At 37.2% G+C, this 13,508-nt stretch overlaps 1 protein-coding gene across 4 annotated transcripts in view; it reads left to right on the top strand.

Moving 5' to 3' along the window:
* Positions 1-9,668, top strand: part of Cd86 (CD86 molecule) — a 62,198-nt gene extending 52,530 nt beyond the window's left edge. For 3 of the 4 annotated variants that reach the window (XM_013019483.1, XM_013019482.1, XM_013019481.1), the window contains exons 6-7: positions 4,658-4,703; positions 7,876-9,668. In XM_013019483.1, the coding sequence (XP_012874937.1) occupies positions 4,658-4,703; positions 7,876-7,975 (146 nt within the window). In that variant the 3' untranslated portion in view covers positions 7,976-9,668. Of the gene's footprint in view, positions 1-4,657; positions 4,704-7,875 lie in introns of those variants that run through there. The other variant, XM_013019485.1, reaches the window with a different exon arrangement.
* The last annotated feature ends 3,840 nt before the right edge of the window (positions 9,669-13,508 follow it).

The raw sequence follows: 13,508 nt of genomic DNA, 5'->3' as shown, positions 1-13,508 counted from the left end.
GTAAATAATGCTGCAATAAACATAATTGTGCTGGTAGCTTTAATGTGGTCTTGTTTGTAAATTTGGGTAAATTCCAAAAAATGGGATTGCTGGGTCATAGGAGAATAAAAAAATTTTAAAGATAGAAACAAACAAAAAATAAAAATAAAAGGATGTGTTGGAAGGGTAATGAAGAAGTTATGGGTGTGCATAGAAGAGGGCCATATCAAGCTACAAGTGGTGAAAGGTAGAAGACAAAAGAATAGTGCCTATTTGACTCACTCCTTTCTTGATGGCCAATAGAAGGAAGGACATGTATCACATATAATCAGACCATCCAGATAGTTTATAAGTTTGAATTCTGTAATATCAGCAGTGCTTTCTATTGGATACATGATAAGAAGAATATTGCCTCCTTCAATATCTCTGCCTCTTGTATCTTGGAATCTATAGTATATTTTCTTATATGGAAAAAGAGACTGGATAGATGATTAAGTTACTGCCTTTGAGATGAACTATGAATTACTGACTTTTGCTTGAATTATGCAGATGAGAACAAACGATTCCACCTGAGCCATAGAAGTTTTTCTCAGTTGGGTTAGAGAACTTAGCTGGAAGAAAAGGGAACAATCATTCTGATGCTTGACAAAGGTCGATCCATCATTGCTGGCTCTGAGAAAGGCTGTAATTCAAGTCACTTGGATCATTTCAGAGGCTGGAAATGGTCCTCAGTTGACATACAGCCAGCTAAGAATCTAATGGTGATCATTTTGCCATTGATAATTTAATTATTCTGTTTTGGTCAATAGGAGATGAAATATTTCATTCATTTCTCAGAATTCAGTTTTACAGTCACAAGGAACTGAACTCTTCCAAGACAGACATGAAAAAGTCATGATCCATCCACAGAGATATTATTTTCCAAAATGGAACTCTTCCCTAATTTGTTCATCCATTTCTTAGAAGAGACTAGTCTCAAACTAACTAACCTGGCATTAAAACTTCTGTCCAGGGTTTGTTCATTAATTTTTTTCTATATCTCAACTACTTACCTGTTTAAATCATTTTAGTGAATAAAAAAGGAATGTCATGGTTAGGACAGCTAGTCCCTAGTCTCTCTATCTTCCTTTCTGCAGTACTCTCTGTCAGTAAGAGAAGATATGAGAAGTTATAACTCTGAATCATTCTTTTTCCAGTCAGAAGTTGCCCTACCAGTTTACCCATATGGACTTGTGTGACCAAACTTTGTCGATAATAATGCCTAGACAACAAACAGGTTGTTTTTTTTAACCTAGGCTCCCTAGAAGAAACCTAAGAGTGATTTCTTAAAGACCATGTGTCTTTTCCAAAATAGATCATTTTAAACAACATTTAAACAGAAACTTTCACAGAGTTTAAAAATGGAAAGTTGGCGATCTCATCATATTTGCCCTTCAAAATGCTAAAAGTTGTAATTAAATTCAAAAGTACAGTCTGCACTTTTATTGTCTGCTTTCATTTTTAAATAAGGGAATTTTTATGGTGCTGATTTTGCCATGAATATGAAAGGATAATATTCCATGTCAGTCTACAGACATTTAAGTACTATATTGAACTATAAGCACCATTATTTTTTTAATTGTCAAGATGCTGTACAGAGGGGTTACAGTTACATGAGTAAGGCAATGAGTATATTACTTGCTGATCATTGTTACCCCTTCCCTTCCTTGTTGTTGTCCCACTATCCCCTTCCCGTCCCCCTTCCCCTCAAGTTGTAAATTTCATTTCCAATATACTGTCCTTTGGGTATCCTTGTTGCAATGAGTCATTCTGTGTCCTTGTTTCAGCGTTTTGTTATTCCCCTCCCCCCCCCAGTTTAGACATATGTATATACAAGATGCAGGCTACCAAAATAAAGTACAGTGACAACAGGGGATACGCCACAGGGGAAAGAACATACAGAGAAAACAAAAAATAAAATAAAATCACGTGATGCATTTAAAACAATAACAATAAAGACAGACCTCTTGTGTCCATATCTTGGGGTTCATTTCACTTACTATCACCTTATATGGTCATTCATACATGGTTTTTGAGCTTTTCAGCTCATCTGTTAAGATCATCCTATATGTATACTAATTATTGCAAATAAGGGAAACCATGGGACCTAAATTTCTTTAGGACTGGGTAAACTTCATTTAATATGGTTTTTTCAAAGTCTTTCCATTTCCTAATAAATGGGGCAGTGTTGTTCTTTCTGATGGAAGCATAGATTTCCATTGTGTGTGTGTGTGTGTGTGTGTGTGTGTGTGTGTGTGTGTGTGTATCACATTTTCTTGAGCCATTCATCTACTGAGGGGCATCTGGGTTGTTTCCATATGGTGAACAATGCTGCAATAAACATAGTTGTACTGGTAGCTTTAATATATATGGCCTTGTTTGTGGTCATTTGGGTAAATGGCCAAAAGTGAGGTTGCTGGTTCATAGAGGAGTTCTGTGTTTAGCCTTTTGAGGGACCTCCATACTGCTTTCTAGAGTGGATGAACAAGTTTACACTCCTACCAACAATTCAGTAGGGTTCCCTTTTGGCCACATCCCTTCCAGCATCTGTCATTATTAGATTTTTTGATTATAGCCATTCTAGTGAGGTGGAATCTCAATGCTGTTTTGATTTGTATTTCTTTTATGGCCAGAGAAGTTGAGCATTTCTTCATGTATTTATTGGCCATTCTTATTTCCTCTTCAGAGAAGTCTCTCTTTAAGTCTTTAGCCCACTTATTAATGAGGTGGTTGTTTCTTTGAGGATTTGCTGTTGGGTGACTTAATATTTTGAGTTCTAAGTATATTTTAGATATGAGGCCCTTGTCTGTTGTATAGCTAGTAAAGATCTTCTCCCAGTCCGTGGGAGTTTATTGATCTTGCTAGCTATGTCCTTTGCCATGCAGAAGCTCTGCAGTTTAATGCAGTCTTCTTTGTCCAACCTTTCTTTGATATTTTTTGTGTTTCTAGATCTTTATTAAGGAAATTTCAGCTTGTGCCAAGGAGACCTAGAGTTTCTTCTATTCCTTCCTGTAATGTTTTCAGGGTGTCTGCTTTTACTTTGAGGTTTTTGATCCATTTAGATTTGATTTTGGTGCAGGGTGAAATATAAGTATCTAATTTTAATTTTCTACAGGTGTTTAACCAATTTTTCCAGCACCATTTACTGAAGAGACTTTCTTCCATTCTATTTTTTTGGTTTCCTTATTGAAGATTAGGTGCTATAGGTCTGTGGGTTCATTTCTGGGTTTTCAGTTCTATTCCATTAGATTTCAGGTCTGTTCTTGTGCCAATACCAAGCTGTTTTGATTACTATGGCTTTGTAATAGAGTTTGAAGTCTGGTATTGTTATTCCTCCAACACTGTTCTTTCTGCTAAGGATTTTGTTTTTGCTATTTGGGGTCTTTCATTGTTGCATGTGAATTTTGAGGTTGCTTCTATTTCATTGAAGAATAAAGTTGGGATATTGATGAGTATTGCATTGAATTTGTAGATAGCCTTTGGCAATATTGCCATTTTCATTATGTTAATCCTCCCTATTCAGGAGCATGGGAGGTTTTTCCACTTCCTTACTTCTGCTTTAATTCCCTTTTTCAGGTTTTTAAAGTTGTCATCATTATTTTTACTAGGAACCACTATTATTATTAATATTATTATTATTATTGTCGGCCATGGGGCTTGAACTCTGGGTCTGGTGCTATCCCTGTGCTCTTCAGCTCAAGGCAAGTGCTCTACCATTTGAACCACAGCACCACTTCTGGTTTTCTAGTGGTTAATTGGAGATAAGAGTCTCATGGACTTTCCTGCCCAGGCTGGCTTTGAACCATGATCCTTAGATCTCAGCCTCCTGAGAAGCTAGGATTACAGGTGTGAGCCATTGGTGCCCGACTGGAACCAGTATTTTTAAGAGGAACTTTGATAGTATTAGAATCTATCCAGATTTGTAAAGTGTCTGGAAGCTTAGTCAACTAAGAAATAACTATCTTAGTTCCTTTTGTGCAGTTATAACAGAATACCCAAGACTGAGTACTTTCTTGCAGTTCATAAATTTGTCCAGAGATATCCAAGTTAACAACCTTTAATGGGCAACTAGTACTAACTAACTAACTAATGGGACACTAGTACTAACACAACAGTCAGGTCAACTAAGAGGAATTGCATCAACAGCAAGTCTACATAGCTGGCAATGTAGGCTTTGGGAGGACTCTCTCCCACTTTGGCCTGTCCATGCAACACGGTGCAGTATTCGGTAGTACCATGTGGCCAATTCATTTAAGTATAAGACTCTTCTTCTACCTTTTAAATCTTGCTTTCAAAAAAATCAAAAGCCTTTCTGATCACTAAATGATTGCTAAAGTTAAATGTGTTGCCCTTTCCAGTGTTATTTAAGCGACGATAAAGCTATAAAGGTTTTTAAAAGTTATTTCTAATATTAGAATCTAGACACAGTGAGCAAGAGAAGACTTTTACTTTCTAGGTGGAAGAAATTTCTTCCTAGTCCCCCTGAAATTGCATTAGTGTAGTAACTGTCTCTTATAAATGTAAGATCATAGCAATTTCTCTCTGAATCCTAAGACTTTGAAACCTATGACCCTTCAAATGTTATTCTTTTTATATTTATGAGGAGTACAATTTTTAGGATCTTTTTGGTCTCTTTCAGAAACCACCAAACCAGAGGGGGAAGACAATGAAGAGATGGGGGAAAGGTAAGAATCTTGGCTGCAGTATTGTTGAAAGAGTTTTGATCCCAGAGTGTCTGTAACTTGGACCTGAGGTATGCTGAAACACCAGCAAAAATAAGCTAGTAGGGAGGGAGAGAGAGAGAGGAAGGGAGAAAAAGGAAGTTGAGGCTAGTTAGAATCTGGAAAATCTGACCTTTCTATAAATAACTGGCAAGGCATCCAACACACAATGCCCAGAGGACATTGCAAATCAAGCCATGGTCAGTAAAAATAGATCCATGAGGTCCTAACAGGTGGGCATAGCCTGTACCTATTCACCCTGGAAACCTGAGCACCTGGCAGAGTGCCTGAAATAATGGTCAGTCTGCATGTGTGGACTGCCTTTGCAACTACTGTGCTTTCTGCTTAGAAGGATATTCTGCTATGCTGTCACATGTGGGTCTCCAGACTCTCTCTTCATTAGTGCAGATTATGCTTACCTATTTGTGACATTATCTTACTAAGTCTCATTGAGTAAACCAAACTGAACTCTAGGGAGGGTTGAGACCACATTAGTTAAGATTACCATTGAGCTATCAGGAACTAGTTCAACGCCTGACATGCAGTAGGTTTCAGCAATATTTACTGAAAGGATGAATGTGTGCATGAAAGAATATGTGAGAGTCCCCAGTGATCAATACTTTCACCAAATGATGCAGTCAAATTGTCTGGACCACCATCCCTTCTGGGTGTTACGAATATCTTGGACTTGACTGCATGGCCACAGGAATCAAAGTAACCCTCAGTCAAAAAATCTGGTTGTAGAAACAGAGTGATAACCCCAAGATCCAGATACCCCAGAGTGCCAGTATTTATCTAGAAAAACAAGGTGACATTTGCCAGTGTGGTTCTAGCAGTAAGACTGTCCCAGTGATCCTGGGAACCAGGCTTGCAGAGGTCCTGCCTGCCCTGCCAGACTTGGTTCAGAAAAGGTTTGGAAGAGCTGACAAAGGGAAGGCAGCAGGAAGGCGACAGGAAATCTGCAGAGGGAAACAACAGCACAGATAAAAATCAAGATGATTGTTGAACCAATCTTAGATAACAGTGTAGGCCAGGTTTTTCTTGCTTTCTCTACACCTCTTTAATAATTAGCTTTTACTCATGGTTTTTAAATTAGTCACCTGTATCCATACTATTATCAAAACCTAGAAAAAGAATTGCTTTTGCCATACAGAGTCTTTTTCTGTTCCATATGAATTTTTGGAGTGCTTTCTCAGTCTCATTGAAGAATGATGTTTGGAGTTTGATGGGTACTGCATTGAATTTGTAGGTTTCTTTGGACAGTATTGCCATTTTCATGATATTAATTCTTTCAGTCCATTCCATTTCCTTAAGTCTTCTTCAGTTTATTTCTTTACATATTTGAAGTTTTCACTACAGAGGTCCTTCACATCTATGGTTAGGTTAATTCTCAAGTTTTTATTTTTTTGAGGATAGTTGTTTTCCTGATTTTACTCTCAATCTTCTCATTGCTAGCATACAGAAAAGCTATTGATTTTTGTGGGTTGATTTTTTTCTCTGGTCCCCAGGCTTGAACTCTGGGCCTGGGCACTAATCCAGAGCTTCTTTTGCTCAAGCCAAGCTCTCTACCACTACACCACAGCACCACTTCCAGCTTTTTTTTTTTTTAGTAGTTTATTGGAGATAAGAGTCTCATGGAGTTTTCTGCGTGGGCTGGTTTTGAACTGCTATCTTCAGATCTCAGCCTTCTGAGGAGCTGATTATAAGTGCACAGATGCAGGTTGATTTTCTACCCTATTACTCTACCAAAGATTTGAATCAGCTCTAGTAGCTTATAGAAGGAGTCAGTAAGGTTCTTTAAGTACATGATTGTGTCATCTGTAAAGAGGAATAGTTTTTTCTTCTTCCTTTTCTATATAAATCCCCTTAAGTGTTTCTCCTGCCATATTACTCTTGCTAGGAATTCCAGCATTATATTGAAGAGACTGGACATCCTTGTCTCATTCTTGATTTTAGAGGGAATGGTTTTAATTTTTCACCATTAAGTATAATGTTGGCTGTTGGTTTGTCATACACCACCATTATTATTGTGTTCCCTTATTTCTAGCTTTTCCTTTAAAAATAAAAAAGAAATAAAAAATTAAACATAGAACTACTCTATGATCCAGCAATTCCACTCCTGGGCATTTACCCAAAAGATTTACCCAGGCACCAGTGGCTCAAGCCTGTAATCCAAGCTACTCAGGAGGCTGAGATCTGAGGATTGCAGTTCAAAGCCAGCCCGGGCAGGAAAGTCCGTGAGACTCTTATCTCCAATAAACAACTAGAAAGCTGGAAAGGGGCACTGTGGCTCCAGCGGTAGAGCACTGGCCTTGAGCTGAAGAGCACAGGGACAGCACCCAAGCCCAGAGTTCAAGCCCCTTGATCGACCAAAAAATAAATAAATAAAAAGATTATAAACCAGAATGCAGTAAAGCCACGAGCACAATCACGTTTATTGAAACACTATTCATCATGCCAAGGTATAGAATCCACCCAGATGTCCCTCAATGGATGAATGAACCAAGAAAACATGGTCAATATACACAATGGAATTTTACTCACCCATTAGAAAAAAATGATACTGTACCATTTGTAAAGATATGGGAAGATCTGGAAAAATTACGTTAAGTGAAATAAGTCAGGCCCAAAGAGACAAAGGGCCCATGTTTTCCTTTAAACATAAAAGCTAGATTTAGCTTATAAACTTATTAGTAAATACGCAGGGTGGTAAGCAAGTATATACAAATGGATTAATTGAGATATTGTAGATTCAAGATTCAAATAGAGTAATACCTCAGAAAGACAAAATCAAAGTTCAGCAAAATAAAACACCAGTAAGCAGGTACTTGAAAGAGGTGGGGTAGGGTCAAGGGGTAAGGATTAAACAAATAAAGAGAAGAGGGGTAGAATGTAGCCAAGAATCCAATGTATATATATCCTACAAAATTAAGAAGAGTGATGGAAGGAGGTAGGTAGGGGAGGGATGGATGAGAACATTGAAAGGCATGACATTGATCAAAATATATTGTGTTTATAAACAGCTTTGTTGAATGACAACCTCTTTGTACAACTACTTAAATATAATAATGAAAAGAAAAAGAAAGTAGCTCTACTATGAACTCTCACTCAACCTTTTCCCTACTTTTTTTTTCAGAGAAAAAATCCATATACAGGAAAGCAAGGATGAAGAAATTCTGTGTGATATTCATAGTGCAAAAATACCTTCAAATGACCAAAGTGCTACACATTTGTAATTAAATGTCAGAATTTATATGTGTCCATTTTTTATACCCTTTCCCTTGCAAGTTTTTGGAACCTATTTAAAAAAAAAATTCTTCCAGAAGGCAAAAGAATATAACCATTAGTAACAGTGGGACTCTGGAATTTCCTCTAGGTGAAATAACACCTCACTCCATTATGCCAGTTCTGTTCTCTATGTCAAGAGCAGATGTTAATTCTCCAACTGCTTCTTTTAATTCAGAGCACACTTATGGGCCAAGCTCACTGGAAGGGTTACTTGCCCAAGAATAATATTTAGAACCAATCCTAAATAGGAAACTTGATCAGACTCTTTTCTTAATTTTACATAATGTTTTTTTTTCAATAGGACTCCTAGTTCTTGGAATATTGGCTTTTATTATCCCTGAATTTGAAGGTATTGACTCATCTTATATACCCAAGATTGAACAACTACCTCTTCTATCATGGAAGTGATCTATTTTATGACTTTATAGTGCTTACTTTAAAATATAAAGAAATGTATACTATAATAGTGTAAATACTGTATTCTAGAGAAAAGCTAACACCCTGTAAGGAACATGTCTCTCTGTCAGAATCAGAAAAGAATATCATGACACATTAGAATGCAGGAAAACAGAATGCAGAAGAAACTCCATTCTGAGGGACCAGGATTGAGCAAAGGAACTAGCCCTGGATCCTGGAACCATTTCTATCCGAGTTGTTGCTAAGACTGAGAGGATCCACCCATCCAAATAGTGTTTAGTAAGCCTGGTGGAGAGGACTGAAGAAGGCAGGAGAGTATTATTTCTCCTGAATGCTAATTCTCTTCTTGAAACAAAAAGTAACTAAAAAGATGGTCTGAGAAAGATGTTCAAGAACTAAGATAGAGATCACTATATTCAAAAGAGAAAAAGAAATGAAAGGGCTTTACCAACAGGTGTATAAGGACTGATTTGTCTGCTCAGTCCTTCAACAAATCTCAGGAGAAGCCAGATAGATGTTTTACCCAAATAGACTTAGATAGACAACACTTAGAAAAGTGATTGGTGAGGAATTTTGGTGATACCTAAGTTACTTTGATGTTCATCTGGCTAAAAGCAGAGTGGGTAAAATGAGATGGCATCATCTTGGCCATGGGAGGAAAAGAAGCCTTAGGATTCATTCAGCTCATAGTTGAAGGAAGAGGGGAATTAGAAAGAGCAGGATACACATCACCCAGGGCCTGAAGATGTTTTAGGAAATATGGTATGGTCCAGGATGGACTTCACACACTGCAGGATGTTGATGTTCAAGGTAATTAATTATAGGAAAACTGGCACAAGAGAGAAGTAGCCTGATAGAGATGAATTAGGAAACCTGGCAGCATGATTAAGGGATGAAGCAGCCTCAGTTCAAACCTAAAGAGAACTTTGGGAGGCCTGAGAAATAGAAATTATTCTTTATATTTTACATAAAGTGCCCTAGAGGGTTGTAGATTTTTGTGATAGTCACACTTATTTTTTAAAATAATATTATCACATGTGCTCCCTGCCCCTACCTGCATTTAGACTCTTGACACCTGGCTGGTACTAACATGTTTTATTCTCTGGTGGTGCTGGTTACTGAATCCAGGTTTTGTGTATTCTAGGCAACTGCTTATCATTGAGTTACATCTGAAGTTCTACCATGCTTTTGTACAGAATTCTCAATAAAACTTTATTACTTTTATTTTTTACATTTTCTGCTTCTATTTCAACAGTCCTACCCAAGTTTGATAGTCTGATGTACCTGGCCCTTGACTTGTCCATAGCTTTCTGTCTCTCAAATCCTCTTCTCTATTCTCTAAGAAATGGAGGCTTATAGTGTGGAGATTCCTCAAAGAACTAACCATAGAAGTACCTTGTGATTCAGCAATTCCACTCTTGGCATTTATAAAAAAAAATTACAAATTAGAACACAGTAAAGTCACTTGTACAACCTTGTTCATTGCTGCTATTCACCATACCCAAGGTATGAACACAGTCCAGATGACCCAGACTAATGGATCAAGAAAATGTGGTATATATGCTCTCTAGAATTTCCTTCAGCTGTTAGGAAAAATGAAATTACATTATTTGCAAAGAAATGAATGGACCTAGAAAAAAATATGCAAGTAATGACCATAGAGACAAAGAATGCATTCTTTCTTATGTGGAAGCTATATGTAATTTATAAATATATAAGTAAACACATGCAGCATTGTTTGCAGGTGTACATAAATATATTAACTGGATATGGTATATGCAGGGGAGAATTCAAATGCTGTAATTCCTAAGAAAAACTAAAGTCCAACAAAGTGAAAACTAGGAAGCTAGTATTAGAGATGTAGAGGGGATAGAGGGGACAGTGATAAAGTAGATGAATGAAGAGAGGAATGGGGGGAAGAATGTATTCATAATATTCAATGCATACCCTGTAAAGCTAGGAAAATTGAGAGAAGGGTTTGGGCAGGGAGAGGGAGAAATGGGAGAGAATGATTCAAGGAGAGACACCAATTAAGGTCTGTTGTACTTATAAACTGATTTGTTGAAAACTAACCCTTTTACCCAACTACTTAAGTATAAGAAAAATATAATTTTTAAATGATAATGAAATATAACTTAAAAGATAAATAACAAGCAAAAGGAAGCCTAGAAATATGGGAACTATGTGCTTATCTTAGTAAAGAGACATAAAAAGGTCAATAGGAGTAGATGTTTCTGGGGACAACTAGGGAAGTCAGAATAAGGAAGCGTGCTTGCTTCTTTGTTTATAGCCTTACAGACTGTATAACTTTGAAATTATTTCCTTGTAGATACATCAAACAAAAACTTAATGTGAAATTTTTCCTGAAAATATCTTAATAATAAAATGAATGCATACATGCACATATACTTATATAGCGTTGTGAAAAGAGCTAGAAGATTGTGAGTGGAAAACACACACACACACAAATAGAACAAAACTAAAATTCTGTGAGGACAACACTGGGTCTGGCTTCATCATCAATAAATCCCAGACACTGAAGACAATGCCTTGAAATGGTTGACTAAAGATCAAATAAAATATTAGCATACCTTTTGGTAAAAAAACAACAACAACAACAACCCTGCTTTGTGTATTAAATATTGTAAACCTCCTATTTTCCAAGTCTAGGGGAAAGAAAATTTAAAAAGGGGTCAAAAAGGGCAGCTGGTATAATAATACTAACTACCATTACCTCATCTTTACCAGTTTGTTCTAAACGTTTGAACTCAATGGCCTTGAGGGGTAGGTAATTTCACTCAATGCTGTTTTAAGTAGTAGGACTCTTAAAAGTTTTGTGAAACACCCGTCCTCCCTACACACACCCCACTTTATTTGCTTTCCTCTGTAGCTGTAGGAAAGACAGCATCCTTGAGTGATTACACCATACCCTACACTACACTACCTCAGCCTCCAGTTGGTGACTCCAGAGGAATTGTCATTGAATTGTCTGCAAGCTATCCCAGTGCTTAATAAGGTCAAAGTGATGGATACTAAGGCACATGCTAAGACCAGTAAAAATAAGACTTTGGTCAGAAGGAAAGTGAAATCTGTTTGCTGCCTCCAATTACTCCCCCGCCACCCATCCTGTTGTCATTCTTTTGCAATCCACCCTCCTTCCTCTGCCAGACAGAAGCCAATATCTCCCACTCTTGTGTCTTCAGATTTGTTAACTCAGGCTTGAAAGCAAGGAGTCATCTCTGACACTTGCCCTCTGACCTTTCTCTCGGCACCCACTCCAACCCCCACCTTCCTGGTCACCAGACCAGGCAACTATTCCTCCAGTCTGTTCCTAGATACTTTGTGTCCATTCAGGCTCCTATTTGCATTTCAAGAACATAGTAATCACTACCTAACTGATCCCAGTCGCCTGCCTCCTACCTTGCATTCTACCCAAAACCCAAAAGAAACAAAGAGGTAATTAGAAAAAAAAAGTTTCTCTCTCATTGCTTTTCCCTGGCCACACCACACTGATATTATGTATCTTTCAATAGATGTTTTTGTATTTGTGTGGTGTTGTTTTTGTTGTTGTGTCCCCTTTATTCAGACAGATTTTGTTTTATTCTATACCGCACTCAAAGGAAGCCAGAAGATACTAGGATAATTAAGACACCAGTTTTGGGGACAACTCTTCATATTAAAAATATACATTTCATCTTTTGTTTTCTAGTTTTACCCATGTGCTAGCATCATTGGGGATCTTAAGACAAAGTGTGTCCACTGATTCACTCCAGAAGGAGTCTTGCACTCTCATTTGGTAGCTTTCTTAGACTAGGTCAAAAGAAAATTCAGTGGGTTGTTTTATATTTGAAATTACCTTTGCCCTACTTTGCTACTTAATTAATCATTTGGGCTTGGTATAGAATTTTAGGTTAGAAATCATATTCATTGTCTAGAACTCCAAGTAGTATAGTTGATAAATCCACAACTATTCTGGTGATTGATTTTTATGATCTCTCCAAAGCTCTGAAAGATGTTTATAAAACGTCTATATCCTCTGTTAATTAACATGCAAGTGGACTTTTCTGTCTGAAAAGTCACCTCCTTTCCTCCCTGAAATTGTCCTGAGTTACTTCAATTTGTCTTTTGTTCCATTTCTTAAAAATTTCCTCAACTTTGCCCATATCAAGCATTGAAATAGAAACAGCAATAAGAGACCTCCCAGCTAAGAAAAGTCCAGGACCAGATGGTTTTACAGAGGAATTCTACAAGGCCTTCAAAGCAGAGTTCACACCAATACTCCTCCAACTCTTCAATGAAATTGAAAGAGAAAGCTCACTACCGAACACATTCTATGAAGCCATCATAACCCTCATTCCAAAACCAGGCAGAGACTCATCAAAGAAAGAGAACTATAGACCCATTTCTTTGATGAACATTGATGCAAAACTTCTCAACAAAATTTTGGCCAATCGACTTCAACAATTCATCCAAAAAATCATATACCACGATCAAACAGGATTCATTTCAGGGATGCAAAGCTGGTTCAATATATGCAAATCAATTAATATAATTCATCACATCAACAGGAGCAAGGATAAGAACCACATGGTTATCTCAATAGATGCAGAAAAAGCATTTGACAAGATTCAACACCCCTTTATGATGAAGGTTCTGGAAAAATTAGGAATCCATGGAACATTCCTCAACACAATAAAGGCTGTATATGACAAACCTACAGCCAGCATTATACTTAATGGTGATAAACTAAAGCCATTTCCTCTTAACTCAGGAACAAGACAAGGATGTCCACTCTCTCCACTTGTCTTCCATCTAGTATTAGAATGCCTAACTACAGCAATAAGACAAGATGTAAACATAAAGGGCATCCAAATAGGGAAAGAAGAAATAAAACTCTCCCTCTTTGCAGATGACATGATCTTGTTTTTAAAGAATCCCATAGACTCCACTCCCAAATTACTCAAGCTGATTCAAAACTTTGGCAAAGTAGCAGGTATATAAATTAACCCTCAAAAATCAATGGCTTTTCTGTATGCCAAAAATGAGAAAAATGTGGCTGAAATT

This window comes from Dipodomys ordii, unplaced genomic scaffold (genome assembly GCF_000151885.1).
Source record: "Dipodomys ordii isolate 6190 unplaced genomic scaffold, Dord_2.0 Scaffold45, whole genome shotgun sequence".
In the NCBI taxonomy this organism is placed as follows: Eukaryota; Metazoa; Chordata; class Mammalia; order Rodentia; family Heteromyidae; genus Dipodomys; species Dipodomys ordii.
The sequence above is the reverse complement of the archived record's forward strand: the minus strand, read 5'-3'. Positions and strand labels throughout refer to the sequence as shown.